The 19,023-nt window shown below is 37.8% G+C and overlaps 1 protein-coding gene across 1 annotated transcript; it reads right to left on the reverse strand.

The window, feature by feature from the left end:
* Positions 1-6,774: 6,774 nt before the first annotated feature.
* Positions 6,775-17,972, reverse strand: LOC133545431 (zinc finger protein 33B-like). The gene is made up of 3 exons (XM_061891025.1): positions 17,344-17,972; positions 14,557-14,775; positions 6,775-8,957 (listed from the first exon to the last, which is right to left on the reverse strand). Exons 1-3 carry the CDS (start codon positions 17,465-17,467, stop codon positions 7,795-7,797), a joined length of 1,506 nt encoding a protein of 501 aa, XP_061747009.1. The 5' UTR covers positions 17,468-17,972; the 3' UTR covers positions 6,775-7,794.
* Between the last annotated feature and the right edge of the window lie 1,051 nt (positions 17,973-19,023).

The raw sequence follows: 19,023 nt of genomic DNA on the forward strand, positions 1-19,023 counted from the left end.
TTATGCTAGACCCACTCAAAATCCATTGCATTAGGTCTCCCCTAGACGGGGGGGTCACCCACATCTACGCTCCTCTCCAAGGTTTCTCATAGTCATTCTCATTGACATCCCACTGGGTTGTGAGTTTTTCCTTGCCCTTATGTGGGGTCTGAACCGAGGATGTCGTTGTGGCTTGTGCAGCCCTTTGAGACACTTGTGATTTAGGGCTATATAAATAAACATTGTTTGTTTGTTTACATTCTTCTTGAAGTTAAGTCCTTGTTCTGATGTACCTTTTAGGTATCTGAATACATGTTTCACTGTATTCCAATGTTCCATAGTAGGTTCATTAAAGTGTTGAGATAGTTTACTCACAACAAAGCTTATGTCAGGTCGAGTGCATGTTGATAAGTAAATTAAACTTCCCGCTGCTTCTCTGTACTGTCTTGGTTGTTTCAACTTTTCAACATTTTCTGCATAATCAATTTTTGGTTCACAAGGAGTTTCTCTTGGTTTACAATTTTCCATATCAAACCTTTGTAAAACCTTTTTCAGATATCTCTCTTGTGACATTTTGACTAGTCCATGTGTTTGTTCAAAGTCTATTCCTAAGAAATGTTTTAGGGTTCCCAAATCCTTCATTTTGAATCGCTGAGTTAACATTCTTTTTACATCCTGCATTGATTTTTCACTTGAGGTAGCTAAAATAAGGTCATCTACCCAAATAATAAGAATTACCTTTTGACCATATTTTTCTCTTGTATATACGCAATGATCTGCATCATTTTGCACAGTCATTTCCACATAAATGAGTGTGTAGCACTGTATTCCAGTTTCTGCCCGACTGTTTGAGTCCATACAATGATTTGTTTAGTTTACAAACCAGTTTTTCACCAGTGTTAGAGTTTTTCTCGTAACCTTGTGGTTGTTCTAAATAGATTTCGCAGTCGATGGGTGCGTGTAGATACGCGGTCTTCACGTCCATCTGATGTAAGATTAAGTCGTCCTGTGCCGCCTTCTGCATGAGAATTCTTACACTTAACATGTCAGCTGTCGGTGAAAACGTCTCGTCGTAATCAGTTCCTGCTCTCTGGTCGTATCCTTTAGCAACAAATCTTGCCTTAAATTTATTATATCCATCTATGTCTGTTTTGAGTGCATAAACCCATTTAGCTTTTAAAGCTCGCTTACCTGGTGGTAAGTCAGTCAACTGGAATGTGTCATTTTCCACTAGTGACTTCATCTCCTCATTCATGGCGTTTTTCCAGTGCATTGACTCGGATGATAACACGGCTTCCTGATAAGTTTCTGGAATGTCACAAACTGCTCGATAACAGAAATCAACGCATGTTTGTAATCTGTCCAATGAATCATCAGTCTCATAATCTTGTAAATAAGATGGGTTTTGTTTTACTCTGAATGGATTCTTTCTGATTTCTGTTTCGGCATTTGCCGCTGACTGTTCCACATCTTCCTGCTCATTTAAATCCTCAGTTTTGTTTTCAGGTTGAACTCTGTCCTCATCCTTCTGGTCACTGTCACAGACTGCATTGTCTCTATTTCCAATGTCATGTCTTGCGTATGGCTCTAAAGTTTGTGTCTCTCTCTCTACACTTGTTTTGGTTGCGAATTTCACCAATCTGATCTTTTGGACTTTTTCCATTTCTGGATAATATACAAGGAATGCTGGGCTGTTTTTATCATATCCTATGAAAATGCCCTGCTCACTTTTGGAGTCTAGTTTTCCTTTTTCTTGTTTGTAACTAAAACATGTAGACCCAAATTTTTGCATTTGTGACACATTTGGTACTTTTCCTGAAAGTAACTCATATGCTGTTTTCTTTGTCCGTCTATTGTAACACCTGTTTCTAACATGAGCTGCTGTTTGAATGGCATAGTTCCACAAATAGTTTGGTAGTTTGCTTTCTATCAGTAAGCATCTAGCCATGTCAAACAGTGTTCGCCATCCTCTCTCTGCTGTGCCATTTTGGTGTGGCGAATAAGGCGCTGACGTCTCATGTCTTATTTTGTTCTTTGTTAGTAACATTTGGAACTCTCTGTTTGTAAACTCAGTGCCGTTGTCTGAACGTATACACTTTACTTCTCCAAAGGGTGTTACATCTGCTAAGAACTTTTCTGTTGCAGTAACTGTATCACTTTTTGACTTAAGGAAATATACTAATACAGCACCTGAATAGTCATCTGTGAAACAGTGTGCGTATTTGTGTCCTTCTATGCTCTCAGTTTTCATTAGTCCTGCTAGGTCTGTATGGATTAACTCCAGGGGTTTATTTGCTTTAGCATCTAGCTCCCTATTTCTCGTTTGGGTAAACTTGCCTTTTGTACATATGTCACACATCTGATCCGGCTTAACATTTCCCTTAATTACCATACCTTTGACCACAGTTTGGAGTTTGATTACATCGTCATAGTTGCAGTGTCCTAGAATCTCGTGCCATGTTTGTACGTCATGACAAACTTTATACTGATCTTCATTCGCATCAACAGTTGGTAGATAATACAGCTTCTCATGTTCGTGTATTTTAGATCTGTTACCATCTTTAGTGATCATGTGGCTCTGTCCTTTCTTGAAAGTTATGGTTGCTCCTCCGTTGGCTGCTCTCGCCACTGAAAAGATGTTGTGGGGATAGGAGGGCATGTACAGAGCGTTTTGTAGTTGTGCCCTGTGCTGTCGTCCATTGCTGTCCACTAGATGTATCGTAGCTGTTCCTCTTCCTTGGGCCATTCCACTGCATCTTGTCCCATCAGCTAGTTCCACTGAATGAGTCTCTGGCTGAAAAGTGTTGTCAAAGCTTGTAAATGTATTCACATCATTTACAATGTGGGATGTCGCTCCTGCATCCACCATAATGCCTTTCATCTTTATTTTGGGTGCTGACTCACTTTCTTCTTGTGCTGATTTGAAGAGGTAATCACTGGAATGTTCATCAGTAACCTTTCTGACATTGTCTCGTTTATCTTTCTTTTTGCATATGGTTTCTTGGTGTGTGTTGCTCTTACAAAAGTTGCACCACACTTTTTGGATACAATTTCTTGCTTTGTGTCCTTTTAATCCACATTTGAAACATGTCAGATCTTCATCTCCACTTCTACTTTGAGTGCTGCTGGTGTACGTCTTCTGGATATTTCTATCCTGTTTTGTGAACATGTTCATCACATTGTCTGTTGGCTCAGCAGTACTAATTTTCTCTGACTCTTCGTAAATACGTAATCTCCTTTTGAAATCTGTAAATGATACATTGTCTTTGTTTTGTGTTACATGTACAGCTAATGGCTTGTAAGCGTCAGGAAGTCCTCCAAGAATCATGGCTATGATCAGACTATCACTGAGAGTCTCACCGGCATCACGAAGTGCTGTAATCAGGTTTTCTGCTCTGATGATGTAGTCCGTAGTCGACGCTCTATATGCTTTCCGTAGTTTTGTCAAGGACGTGTACAGGTTGATTATTCGTGGCTTGCTTTTTCCTGAGTAGTGCTCCCTCAGCATTTTCAGTGCTTTCCTTCCATCGTATGTAGCATCATGTCTAATTAAAGACAGGCTTTTATCATCGATCAACCTTATGAGCTCTGCATTGCAGTCTGGATTCTTTATTCTGTCCGCTGCTGCTTGCCCTTCTCCAACTGGTTCATTTAGAACAGTGTCTTTCAACTTTAACATATGTAAGTGTCCCAAAAACCTTGCTTCCCAAAGGTCATACTTGCTTTCGGATCCATCGAAGTACAGTTGCGGGGATACTGTTCCAGTAGTACGAGCCACCATTTTTGTTTAAGCTCCACACTTTAGCACTTTGCTATGCTAATTAGCTCAAACATTGCCGCGGTTACTTCTTCTTCGAGAGTACACGCTACTTCATTGTCTAAAGTCCCTTTAATGCTCCGTGTAATACTTCACGTTTGCATTACCTTTATCCTTGGTCAAGTAGTTCTCCTCTGTTAGCTCAAGTCCACACCTGCAAACTTCCTTGGCTTCTGTGTCCGTGCGTCGACTCAACGCTACCTTGCCTTGTTTAATTGAGTTTGTTGGAATCACTGCGGTTCCTGGAATTACTGCGGTTCCTGCAGTTCCTGGCGTTCCTGGGCCCATAACCTGTTACGGTGTTTGAGCTTAACTGAGTTCTTTATGCGTGCACATGAACAACACTTTCAACGAGTCTTGAACATCAACGTCCTCTCACCGAGGAGACTTTTATTCTCTTCTTCTGTTGAACACACAACTGCTTCCGTGTTAAACACTACACAGTACCAGAGCGCCCTCAAGGGGATAACATGCGCTACAACATCCTACCTCTATAACACAGTCACTGAATAAGAGCGTGGATATATACAATCTTAACATGTTGACAACTTCTGCGTCTTTGTTAGCAGCTAACAAGCTAAGCTAACTAGCGAGCTAAACTAAGTCAGCACGAAACGCGACAAAATGCTTTTCGTGCACCGAGACAATTTCATCCCTGAATAAAGAATCAAAAATGTATTTTATACGACGTGAATATTTACAAACTGGAGAAAAAGTAACAAGACTGACTTATTAGCGTTCGGTTCCCTTCTTTTTTCCGTCGACATGCTTCCAAGAGGGTTAACGCACATGACGTCAACAGGCAGCGAGTCTTCTTCTTCTTCTTCTTCTTTTGTTTTTATGGCGGTTGGCAAGCAACCTTCTGGTGTGCATTACCGCCATCTACTGTAATGGAGTGTGGACCGAGGTGGATCCCTACTCGATATTCTTTTATTTAACCCAGTGGTTTTTAAATATGTGTATATTGCTTTGTATCCTATGTTTTCTGAATGCAATCCTAATATATCTCCCACTTCTAACCTAATATTTTCTTTTGCTAACTTATTTTCCAGTATTTCTCTTTCTATATTGTATTTCCTACATTGTATTAAAACATGGTCAACATTCTCTATTTGATGGCAAAAATCACACACCCCTGTAGTATGTTTTCCTACCAATTTTAGTGAACTATTTAGAATGAGATTGGGACATACATATGTAAATCACCATTATTTTGATCTTCTCAGTCTTATTTCATGCCTTTTCTGTACAGTTTATTACATATGCTCCTCACATTTGTTGTACTTCCGTTTCCTTCCAATGCAGCCCCCATAAGCAGCTGTGTGATTCCCCACAGTTACAACACTTGATCTGTTCATGACTTCCACATTGTCCATATTCATGCTCCCCTCCACACCTTCCACATCTCATCTTTGCATGACACACTACTATGTGCCCAGAGTGTTGGCACTTGAAACATCGTCCTGGGGGTAGAACGTAAGCTCTAACATAAAAGCTTAAAAACCATAGGTCGTGATTCTTTCCGGGAGAACTTCCTGGACAAACTGCACGAGCACAGATTCGCTCTCCATCTTTTCTCCGTTTCGATATGCCATCATTCTCTTCATCGTTGTGACAGTTCCCCTTCTTATTTCTCTTTCCAAATCTTCAAAATGTTCTCCTCTTGGGATTCCCGTCACGACTCCTCTAGCCCCCTTTCGTTCTCTCACTTCCATTCTTTCCTTCAGTATCTTGTTGCACAGCTTTTGTTCTTTTGCTCTCTATTTTTGCATTTCATCGAAAGACTTCTGTCCTTTAGCACTTTGGCCATCTCCACCTCTCCAATATCCTTCTTTAAACCCTTAACCAGTGTCATCAAACTAATATCCTTCATGTCTTGATGTGACTTAAATTTATATATAATCTTGCAATTATCTACCATAATCTTTTTCCTCTTTTCTACTCTTTTAGCGCTCTACTTTCCTTCATGACCTCCTCTCCCCTTCTTTCGTCTCTCCCCTCTAGTCCTATCCATGTCCATACCTTCCTCATACATCCCCTCCTTTTCCCCTTCCATCAATTTTTTTTACCAGCAACCAGAAATCCAAAGCTGGATAATGGAGAGGTTTTGTGAAATAAAAAATACAAAATAATCGCCTAAAACCAAAAATAAAAAAATAACTAAATCTCCTCTGTTCTGTACATCATTGTCCAAGTGACATTATATGTCATCTTCCTCTTTATGCCATTTCCTCAAGGTGACAGAAAAACATGATATAACCTGCCTATCATGTGATTCTACCATGTTGGCAAAATACTAACACACAATATATTTACATATATAACACATAAAACATGGAACTAAAAGTGAACAGTACCCATCCCTACCAGCAAGTGTTGTTGTACTGGAAACTAATTTACCAACACAACTTCATCACACACAATACTCCACTATAGAATTGTTGTTATATTAAAATGAGAAACAAATCCATCTTTGAACAGCAATGGTTTGAAAAAGGCATTTGGTCATTGATGCACTTATTGAGTGATAAAAGTATTTTATTATTTGAAGATTTAATTAAGTATGACCTGCAAATAAAAATAATAAAACAAATTAAAAAGGCTTTCATTCAAAATATTTGAATTACAGGTATATCATTCTTTTTATTTACTATTTCTTCTTTACTGTATTTTCTCTGGAAAAAAAACATACACATAACTTGAATGCTTTCATTCTTCCTAAGGCAGAGGAGTTAATTTAAGAAAAAACGACAGAATTGACCTCTTAATATAATTTTAGGATGTTGTTTTGCAATTGAAGACAACACTTGTTCGTTCTGTGATAGGGAAACAAAATAAACAGTTTATTTTAAGAATGTATACAAAGTAAATCTTTGTGGGATGATGTACAATATTGGCTTTTGCCTGTCACTCCAAACTTTGACTGATTTTGATGTTGTTTTGGGGATGTTAAAAAAGGAAAAAAAACATAAAAAATGTTTAAAACACAATACTGTATTTATTTTATTAATCAACAAATGTAAGTTTGTAAAAACAAAACCGTCCTTCCAGAAAAAATATCTGCCATTTTCTCTCACTTTTATATTGCATAAAGATATGGGGACATACATAAAAAACAATCACAACACACTCATCATAATACATAGTAATAACGATAATTAATAAAATATATTATAGAGACCCAACAAATGATTCATAAGGTCACACGTTTTAAAAGTGAATAAAAGACAACTGTTCAAATGAAGTATAAAGTTAATAATAATATGCTCCCTGAAGTGGTCCTGAAGATGTTTCAAATGTGAACCAGTAAATATGTATACCATATAAAGGTGCTAATCTATGGGATAATTAACAATAAGAAATACAAATATGTAATACTTTCATATTTCAAACTATGTAATCTATAAATGTACAAGCATATTAAAAAGATTGTTACACAAACAACATTGTCACACATGTTATATGTGCTGATGTTGTTAGAACGTCAAAATTAAAGTCTTGACAGTTATTTTAAATCCTGCAGTTTCATTTGCTGTGCTAATCTATGGGATCAATTACAAGTGTTCAATATTTCAAACACCTATAAAAACAGAATAGAATAAGTCTAAAATTGTCTGATGAATATATACTGTATATACACATAAAATGTTTACTGTATGTAAAATATGACTTGTACTGTTTACTCTCACCTTTTCAGATTGTTCTGTTCCATTTTTAATAAAAGTATACAATGTTGCATATTAATGCATGTAATGGTTTGAAAAAAAAAACAGTGTATAAATAAAAAAGCATGTTAACAAGATTGTTATACAAACAACAATGTCACACATGTTATATGTGCTGATGTTGTTTGAAAGTCAAAATTAAAGTATTGACAGTTTATTTCAAATCCTGCAGTTTCATTTGCTGCTGCTGTTCTCACCAGCACACTTGTGTTTCTTACACTGGTACTTATAAGAGAATCTTTCACCACACACACTGCAACTCAACACTTTATCTCATGGGTGTGTTCCCATGTGTCTTGCAAAGTTTGATCGGTCACAAAAGCTTCTGTTGCAGATTGAACAGGAAAAAGGTTTTTCACCAGTGTGTATTCTCTTGTGTCTTTTCAAAGTCTGAATTTGTGTAAAACCATTACCACAGGTTGAACATGTAAAAGGTTTTTCACCAGTGTGTGTTCTCATGTGTACTTTTAAATCATGACTGTGTGTAAAACCTTTACCACAGGTTAAACAGGAAAAAGGTTTTTCACCAGTGTGTGTTCTCACGTGACGTTTCAAATGTTGACTGTGTGTAAAACCTTTACCACAGGTTGAACAGGAAAAAGGTTTTTCACTATTGTGTGTTCTCATGTGTACTTTCAAACATTGACTTAGTGTAAAACCTTTACCACAGGTTGAACAGAAAAACGTTTTTTCACCAGTGTGTGTTGTCATGTGCACTTTCAAATTGTGACTTACAACAAAACGTTTACCACAGATTGAACAGATAAAAGGTTTTTCACCAGTGTGTGTTCTCATGTGTACTTTCAAATTGTGACTTTTTACAAAACCTTTACCACATATTGAACATATAAAAGGTTTTTCTCCAGTGTGTATTCTCATGTGTGCTTTTAGATGACCATGGTTTTTAAAGGTTTTGTCACAGTGAGAACATTTGAAGTGAGTGTTGTCAGTGTGACATGTCTTATCATCTTTAGAGTCTTCATCATCAGTGTCAGGAGAGTGTGACGTTGTGTCCTCACTATCTGATAGTGGAGCTAAGAGCTTGTCTGCTCGTGATCCTCCACAGTGGTCTCCATCAGCTTCTGTTGTCATGTGTTGTGTTGAGCTGCTTCTTGGAGGCTCCGCCTCTCTCTTCTCCTCACTTTCACCTTTGACCTCATCATCTTCACCCTTCACAGGGACACCAGTCACTGGAAACTCCACCAGTCCTTCAAGATGATCTCCCTCCTGACTGATGCTGTATTCCATCGCTTCCTCTTTAATGTGGGGCGTCAGTGAGTCTTCCTCTTCCTTTTTACAGGGAAGGGTCTGTGTCAAAGAGGAAAAGGATATGCTAGAGGGTCTGTGGCGCCTCATCTTCTTCTTTGATGGATCCTCATTCACCATCCTGTAGCTACACTCCTGTTTTTCAGGCAGAAGTTGTTCTTCACAGACGTCTGCAGGACACAAAAATGACAAACATGCTTGAAAAATGTCCAGATTCAGCTAGTAAGTTCACATTACTTCAAAAAAACAAGTGATTATATGAATTGGCCAGAAAACAAACACACTGCTCTTTACAACATTATAAAAAGTGCTCTTTACAACATTATAAAAAGGAAAATAAGACATTTTTTTACGAGGGATAGGCAATATGGCCTAAAGTCGACAAACCCCGTTTCCATATTAGTTGGGAAACTGTGTTAAATGTAAATATAAACGGAATACAATGATGTGCAAATCCTTTTCAACCCATATTCAGTTGAATGCACTACAAAGACAACATATTTGATGTTCAAACTCATAAACTTGTGTTTTTTTTTTTTGGCAAATAGTAATTAACTTAGAATTTCATGGCTGCAACACGTGCCAAAGTAGTTAGGAAAGGGCATGTTCACCACTGTGTTACATCACCTTTTCTTTTAACAACACTCAATAAACGTTTGGGAACTGAAGAAACTAATTGTTGAAGCTTTGAAAGTGGAATTCTTTCCCATTCTTGTTTTATGTAGAGCTTCAGTCGTTCTACAGTCCGGGGTCTCCGCTGTCGTATTTTACGCTTCATAATGCGCCACACATTTCCGATGGGAGACAGGTCTGGACTGCAGGCGGGCCAGGAAAGTACCCACACTCTTTTTTTACGAAGCCACGCTGTTCTAACACGTGCTGAATGTGGCTTGGTATTGTCTTGCTGAAATAAGCAGGAGGGTCCATGAAAAGTATGGCGCTTAGAGGCCTACTTAATCCCACTACTACCGACCACGCAGTCTGATAGTTTATATAGCAATGATGAAATATTAACATTGCAACACATGCCAATACAGCCTTTTTAGTTTACTAAATTGCAATTTCAAATTTCCCGCAAAGTGTCGTGTTGAAATGGTGTATGATGATGCGTATGATGACGCGTGCGTTTGACATCACCAGTTGTAGCGGATAATATTTTCCAGGCCGATCCAAGCTATGAGTAGTCTGCTTTAATCGCATAATTACACAGTATTCTGGACATCTGTGTTGCTGAATCTTTTGCAATTTGTTCAATTAATAATGGAGAAGTCAAAGTAGAAAGATGGAGTGTGGGAAACTTTTAGCCTTTAGCCAAAGAAACACAGCCGGTGTTTCCTTGTTTAAAATTCCCGGAGGTGAAGCTTTACTATGGGTCAAAGCGGTCAAGCGAACATGGATCCCAACCACATGTCAACCGTCAGTTTTCGGTGAGAAAATTGTGGTATAAAGTCGCCTCTTACAGGGGATCAGCGGAGCTTGCGCCGTCAGTGCAGCTGCCGTGACTATTACCTCAGCGACTATGGCGTCAAGACACCCGTGGCAACACCCCTCCGACTTCAGGTACTATTTAATCTCACTAAAACACTAGCAACACAATAGCAAATGAGGGATTTTCCATAATTATCCTAGTAAATGTGTCTACAAACATCTGAATCGTTCTCACTGCCCTCGCGTTTTTTTTTGTTGTTGTTTTTTTTCTAGTCCTTCACTATCAATATCCTCATCCACAAATCTTTCATCCTCGCTCAAATTAATGGGGAAATTGTCGCTCTCTCGGTCCGAATTGCTTTTGCTGCTGGTGGCTCACATTATAAACAATATGAGGACGTGAGGAGCCCTCAAACCGGTGACGTCACGCGCACATCGTCTGCTACTTCCGGTAAAGGCAGGGCTTTTTCATTAGCGACCAAAAGTTGTGAACTTTATCGTCGATGTTCTCTACTAAATCCTTTCAACAAAAATATGGTAATATCGCGAAATGATCAAGTATGACACAAAGAATGGACCTGCTATCCCCATTTAAATAAGAAAATCTAATTTCAGTAGGCCTTCAGATGGCAGCATATGTTGTTCCAAAAGCTGTATGTACCTTTCAGCATTAATGGTGCCTTCACAAATGTGTAGGTTAGCCATGCCTTGGGCACTAATGCACCCCCATACCATCACAGGTGCTTGCTTTTGAACTTTGTGTCGATAACAGTCTGGATGGTTCGCTTCCCCTTTGGTCCGGATGACACAATGTTAAATATTTCTAAAAACAATTTGAAATGTGGACTCGTCAGACCACAGAACACTTTTCCACTTTGCATGAGTCCATCTTGGATGATCTCGGGCCCAGAGAAGCCGGCGGAGTTTCTGGATAATGTTGATAAATGGCTTTGGCTTTGCATAGTAGAGCTTTAACTTGCACTTACAGATGTAACAACCAACTGTATATAGTGACAGTGGTTTTCTGAAGTGTTCCTGAGCCAATGTGGTGATATCTTTTAGAGATTGATGTCGGTTTTTGATACAGTGCCGTCTGAGGAAGGTCACGATCATTCAATGTTGGTTTCCGGCCATGCCGTTTACGTGGAGTGATTTCTCCAGATTCTCTGAACCTTTTGATGATATTATGGACCGTATATGTTGAAATCCCTAAATTTCTTGCAATTGCACTTTGAGAAACGTTGTTCTTAAACTGTTTGACTATTTGCTCACGCAGTTGTGGACAAAGAGGTGTACCTCGCCCCATCCTTTCTTGTGAAAAACTGAGCATTTTATGTGAAGCTGTTTTTATAGCCAATCATGGCACCCACCTGTTCCCAATTAGCCTGAACACCTGTGGGATGTTCCAAATAAGTGTTTGATGAGCATTCCTCAACTTTATCAATATTCATTGCCACCTTTCCCAACTTCTTTGTCACGTGTTGCTGGCATCAAATTCTAAAGTTAATGATTATTTGCAAAAAAAAAAAGTTTATCAGTTTGAACATCAAATATGTTGTATTTGTAGCATATTCAACTGAATATGGGTTGAAAATGATTTGCAAATCACTGTATTCCGTTTATTTTTTCATCTAACACCTTTTCCCAACTCATATGGAAACGGGGTTTGAATATTGCGATAAATTCCCTGCTGCCTGAGTGCAGCTGGGATAGGCTTCAGCGCCCCCTGTGATTTTAATGTCAGTTACTGATGTATAATTTTGGAAAAAAGATAAGGTTGTTTACAGTGTAAATCTGTATTCTGTATTGTTGTCTCTGCTATGACACTATCTTGTGGTCTAGTTCGCTCACTGAGTGCTGTGGGTTAAAAGTGTATTTCCTTTAGTTTTGTGCCTTAAACCCCAAGTAAGGTTTCGTTATCGATCTCGCCAAGCAACATTTGTAAGTGTAACCGGGGTTTCCACTGGATGTGAAACGGTGGTGCCACGGCAACAGACTCGTTCCGTTTTTTGGTTTTCAAGTCAACGTGTTCATTTCCAACATTTGGCTTCTATATTTAGTGGTCAACACAACAAGGCGGTTCAATTGAGCTTAAATCTGCTCGTGTGGGACAGGAAGTCATGCATAAACGCAAAATAAATGATCTAATTTACTTTCAAAGTAAAAAAAATCTGTTTAAGGCGGATGGAATTTTACACTTTGAAAAGTCCTAATGGACATGAAGTCAATTTGTCAAAAGAGTTTCAGACCTAATTTCACCTCCTTGACACAAATGGACGAAAACATGCTGATTCTAAAAGGTCCAAAATTAAAGAATCATTTTACAGGCATATCCTGGGCAGGTATATGGGGGCCTGTATTACAGCTTTGTATTAAAATGACTATTTCCATCTCCAACATTAAACTGAGTGTTTCTAACACAACTGCACACAGGAAAATGTGTGGAGGAGAATTGCAAGTAGCCGAAACAAAGATTGTGAATGACTGACATGAGGCTCACTTTGTTCATGTAAGTCTACAGTGGAATTAACATGCTCAGGTGCTGAGAGCGATGCACAGAGTGAGACCTCTTAGTCCAGTTTAAAATCCACAGACCAAGAAGGAAACAGACGGACATAGCAATATATTGATGACAGCAACAACTAAGTTATTAGGTTTATTTTCATTTCCCGGCCTACGATTGCATGAATATTTTAATGCCTCTGGACATTGTATTTAATGCTTTTTAATACCATTTAAGGCCTTAATTTAGGCAAAGTCCATTGAATGACTTTTAATGCTTTTTAATGATCCACAAAAACCCTGCTAAAGCTCTTAAATTTAAGTATCAAACAAAAAAACAAGTGCTTTTTACATTTTAACAAAACAGAAGAATAAGTGATTATTACATTTTAACAGAAGTGTAAATAGAAACACGTTACATGAGAAAGTTCCTAAATAAAAATATTGTTGATGGAATTGGTGAGACATTTCTAGGATGTATTTACAATTTGTATGAGATTTTGATAGTATTTAATACATTATGAGGCCAGCGTGGCTCGGTTGATAGGGCGGCCGTGCCAGCAACTTGACGGTTCCAGGTTTGAGCCTAGTCACTGCCGTTGTGTCCTTGGGCAAGGCACTTTACCCATCTGCTCCCAGTGCCACCCACACTGGTTTAAATGTAACTTAGATAATGGGTTTCACTATGTAAAGCGCTCTGAGTCACGAGAGAAAAGCGTTAAATAAATATACGTCACTTCATTTAAAAGGGAACCACACTTTTATATATTTTGCCTGTCAAAAACACGTTTTTCTTTTTTATGCATTCTAAATAGTAAATAAATGCGATCAAAAGTCTGCTTACTATAGAGTCTATTAGAGTCGCACTATTCTGTCTACAAAGAACTTAAAAAGCATCCAAACACCTCCAATATTTTTTTATGTACATGCAGTAGGTATATATGTCATTTAGAAACAGGTACATTTTTTAAATATGTAAGATTTACGTATTTTTGCCCATAAGCGCAGTAATTTCAAAAACGCATCACAACGTTCACTTTTTTTTTTTTACAACATCACTGAATATTACACACTGCAGACTTCCTGAGGGGCAACAAACATAATAAAACATCACTTACTGTACAAGGTCTGCAGTCACTATGACACAGACTGATAGAATCTTGTTAAATTCCCGTTTAGATAAAGAATGACTCATAATAATCGCACGGAAAAGGGGGGTTGAAGCCCAGCGTCTTTTTGTGTCGTTCGCCATTGCTGGGTCTAAATTGGCTGTCAAAGGGTACCAACATGTCAGAGTACGTCTTCATCTTTCTATTATGCAGGTGAGAGGCACGATTCCTGATCTGGAATAATCTTTCCCCAGCACCGAGGTGAGGAAGGAGCTCACCAGCCGGTGATGTCAACATAGACACACAAGCTATAAATAGATTGTCTGCGTTAGCACTTATAATAACAATATCACTAATACTTGGTTGGTATTCAAGCCAAGAAATGCAAATGGAGTATTGTTGGCACTTTTTGGATGGTTATAAAGGACCTCTCATTGGGTCCATTACATGTGGACTTTCAAATTTATGAGTTAGAATGTGATTTAAAAAATATACATTGATTGTCGTATCTTTTATAATGATTGTGAACGCTAGAAAAAAAATCCACCCCAAAAAAGTGCAGTTCCCCTCAAACTTCCAGTGATTAGATTTAAGACTTTAAGTCTATGAGCATGAAGTGATGAAGCCTACTTGGATGAGAGGACAAACGTCTTCTAAGACAAAGTGAAGAGTCCAGTTGTGATGGATTGAATGCCCTGAGAATAAAATGATATGTGGATGTTGTGCTTACTTGGACTGTGATGAAGCTGTGAGGACTCAGGTGGTTTGTCTTCATGCTCTTCAGTCTTCACAGAGACAACAGTCAGTGGAAACTTGCTGAGATCAGCCTCCTCCTGTCCTAGAAGACACTCTTCCTCCTGAGTGATCCACACTTCCTCCTCTTCCTCTTTAATTTGGGGGAACTGTGGATCATCTTCTTCCTCTTTAAAGTGGGGGGGCTGCTGGACGTCTGTTGGGTAAATAAGTAAATAAAAAAATCTAATTCCAAAACCACTTAAAAAACATTCATGGTATGTTTTTGTTATCATGCAAAATACATTTTTGTGGTCATTTTGTTGGCTGGGCCAAAGGGAACTTTTACCAAAAACATGTTTTACTATGTGGTGTTTTATGGAGTATCTCCATCACCAAATCCTCTTTCGGAATTGGAGACCATCTACGACACGCTGAAGGAAAGTCAGCGTGTTGACTACTTTGGTTATAGAACATAAATGTTTACTTTTACTCTTTGATGCATGTAAATCAGACTTAGGAAGTACAATTATTACTTTAATTACATTTGATTACATTATAAAATTTATTTGGTGAGTGTGTGAGTTTTGTTTTAACAACTTGATACATGTTTACATCTTCTTGGGGACTGGAACACAGATATGTCCCGAAAGGATGCACCCATTTTTAAAACCTTCACTAAGCTGTGCCACCAACATTGTCTCACTTAGCTCATTAAGCAAACTACCAGGGTGACTGAGTCCTTCTAAACCTTCATAGACTTTGTTGGTACTTCTGACCAGTCTAAGATCACCACAAATGGAACTACTGTATGCGGCTTAAGTGATCATTCCATCATTTTCTGTACCCATAAAGAACATAGAACAGAGGCTGATGGCCACAAAACAAGCAAAGCTACAATCCTTAAGACCTAAACTAGCAAGGCTTTCAATGACAAACTGGCAGATTAAGACTTGCTCCGTACTTGCAAGTACACATGTGTTTGGGTCAATTCCTAACCTCAGAAAAGTAAATAACTTCACAGTCAAAGTGGGTGACAATATTATAACAAACAAAACTGAGATAACTTATATTGGCTGCATCCTAGAGACTAATCTCTCCAGTGAAAAAATGACTACTAAGGTAGTCAAAGAATCAACCAAGGAATTCTGTTCTTACTAGTGTTGTCCCAATACCAATATTTTGGTACCGGGACCAGTACAAAAATGTATTTCGATACTTTTCTAAATAAAAGGTACCACAAAAAAGTGCATTATTGGCTTTTTTAAATAAAAAATCTTAGGGTACATTAAACATATGTTTCTTATTGCAAGTTTGTCCTTAAATAAAATTGTGAACTTACTAGAAAATGTATATTTTAGTAGTAAGTAAGCAAACAAAGGCTCCTAATTTAGTCGTTTGACATATGCAGTAACATATTGTGTCATTTATATTCTATTATTGCGTCAAAATTATTAAGGACAAGTGGTAGGAAATGGATTATTAATTTATTTGTTCATTTACTGTTAATATCTGCCTATTTTGTCTTACAACATGTTCTATCTACACTTCTGTTAAAATGTAATAATCACTTCTTCTTCTGTTATTTGATACTTTACATTAGTTTTGGATGATACCACAAATTTGGGTATCAATCTGATACCAAGTAGTTACAGGATCATACATTGGTCATATTCAAAGTCCTCGAGTGTCCGGGGACATATTTCCTGTTTATAAACATAATATACATTTTTTTTTTTTTAAAAGAAGAAGATGTGATGCCAACAAATATTGATGTAATCATACAAGTAGTACTTTTTAGAGGCGGTATAGTACCAAATATGATTAATTAGTATTGTGGTACTATATAAATACCGGTATACCGTACAACCCTAGTTCTTACATAGTAGGATCACCCCACTTGTGGGTATAAATACACTTAAGACTCTAACACAAGCGCTCATTTAACCCCACTGTGACTACGGAGTTCATGTTTGGTACCGTGACGCCTTAAAAGCCCTGAAAAACAAACACCAGACAGCCCAAAACAAAGTGATTGGGCTTCTACTCAACCGTCCATCTCAGGCTCACCTTTCCGGCAACCATTTCCTTAACGTGGGGAGGCTCTTGGTGGCCGACAGAGTTCATCTTCTTGCAGTTGGTTTGGTGTACAAGACACACCATACTACTAAAATACCCATAAACCTGATTAGATACTTCAAAATATATTCACTATTTTAACACCAGAGGTAGTTGTACACATCACATTCAACCTAGATTTCCCTCCAGAAAAGGATCTAATTTGTTTGCCTGTCTTACCACCAAAATGTGGATCTTCCTATCAATAGCCATAAAGGAGTGTAAATCCCTTACTTCATTCAAAGCTGGTTTGAAAATACATTTTAGGTTGTAACTGGGAATAGAAAAAGCCTTTTACTTTTTTTAAATTGTATTTTCTAACAGTATTTGTGTCCTTTAAATGCTACTTTCTACATAGTACTGTGTTCTGTGTGAGTTAAAGAAATATTTCAACTGAAACCGGCTCAGGCTTTCTTGTAGCAGTGAATGTGTACCGTGATGAAAGTGAACCCTTTTCTATGCAAACTTCTCATAACTCCTTCAATCAATCAATCACACATTGTTACAAACTGAGAGGAACATCAACCTCAAACTGTCTCGTTTTCATGAAGAATCTAAATCAAAGCATTGCATAATCTCCACAAGAGAAAGCATCTTCCTATTGAAGAAAAGTGTTAATAATGAAATATAAAGTTAATAAAGATTTGAAAGTAAGAATTAAACAAACCTGTACTGTGTAACACAACTTGATGTTTCTTGAAAACAGCGTCCAGTAGTTGATGTTGTCGCTCCTTCTCCTCTTTTGTTGGACAAAGTTCCTCCTCATACTTTGCTATGGTTCTTTCGCACATTTTCACACAATCACAACACTTTACACTCACATTTGATCTCTACTTAGCGATGTGTTGATAACGTCTGCGTCTCTTTGTTAGCAGCTAACAAGCTAAGCTAACTTGCACAAGACGCGATAAAGTGCGTTAAGACTAATGTATCCGGATACAAACACTGACTAACAATGTTTCATCTACTACACGACATATATGCGTACATGTATGCACTAAATACAAATAGAGAAACAATAATGGCCAGTGGCCACGTTTAGGCCTTCTCCGTCAAACGCCATTTTGCTTTTTACTCCTTCGTCTTCTTTGGATTTCCAGCAGACTAGTAGAGCATCTTAGACCTCCACAGCTTCTTAACGGGACTTCTTCGTCCTGTCCTATGGTCCATACTACATTCTACAGTACAGGAGGTCGCAATATCAACCTTTCCATGGACCACTTTCAAGTTGGCTTCGTCGTTCGTCTTTTTTTTTTTTGTTGGTTCAATGAAGGTTATGATACGTGGAGGGCACTAGGACCGCTCTTTGTGGCCGCAGGAAGAGCAGCAGAAAGTTTCCCTGGAGAAAGAAATAGGTGAGTGACTAAACTTTGTATTGTATTTCTATTATAATTGACATATATATATATATATATATATATATATATATATATATATATATATATATATATAAATTTATTTAATTTTTTTTTATTTCACCACAGACTGTGGTGAAATACTCCTAATAAGTTTTTCCTTTTTCCTATTGTTTTTCTTTTCTTTAATATCAATCAGAAGTGTCACCAGGACGTCCCCTGGCCCTAACACTCCATGAAGGACATTTACGGGCATTGACTTCCGTCTTATATGGACATTCACATGGACATTGTTAACATCCATATTATCAACCTTTCTGTTTGGTCCTTGTGTGCCAGCTGTTTAATGGCAAATGTTTTTGAAGAAACTGCACATTTTGTGTTTTGCACATTTTACATTAATCAGGATTAATTTTAATTAAGTATGACTTTTCGATCAGGCGCTCTTTTTCACACTGCTGTGGTGGTGTGTGCGGACATTTCTTTCTTCCTTGTTCTTGTAAGTGTTCGTTTTTTGATCCAGCACCCATCCCAATTGTTTTTTTTTATTCCCCCCCCCCCCTATGTTTTGCACATTTTGAAAAAATAAATGTATGGTTGAAGAACAGAATTTTCTTGTGATTATGGTATGAATAGGACTTACAGTAAGTGCAACAATTGTCTAGTGGAGGTGTAACATTAATTTTTCTAAGAATTTTGGCATTTTTAAAGCATTTTCCAAGCATTTTTTCAGGCCCGGACTGAAATAGGGGAAACCCATATTTTATAAGCGACAACAAAAATGTTCCAACCGCCCGCGAGATGTCCCTTATTTAAAAGTCTGGGTGTTGGCAAACCTAATGGTTTGAAAAAGGCATTTGGTCGCTGATGCACTTATTAAGTGATAAAAGTATTATAATATTTTAAGATTTCATCAAGTACGACCTGCAAATACACAAAAATATTCTTTAAAAATTTAAGGTTTTCGTTCAAAATATGCAGTATATAATGTT

Source organism: Nerophis ophidion, linkage group LG28, assembly GCF_033978795.1.
Source record: "Nerophis ophidion isolate RoL-2023_Sa linkage group LG28, RoL_Noph_v1.0, whole genome shotgun sequence".
Classification (NCBI taxonomy): domain Eukaryota; kingdom Metazoa; phylum Chordata; class Actinopteri; order Syngnathiformes; family Syngnathidae; genus Nerophis; species Nerophis ophidion.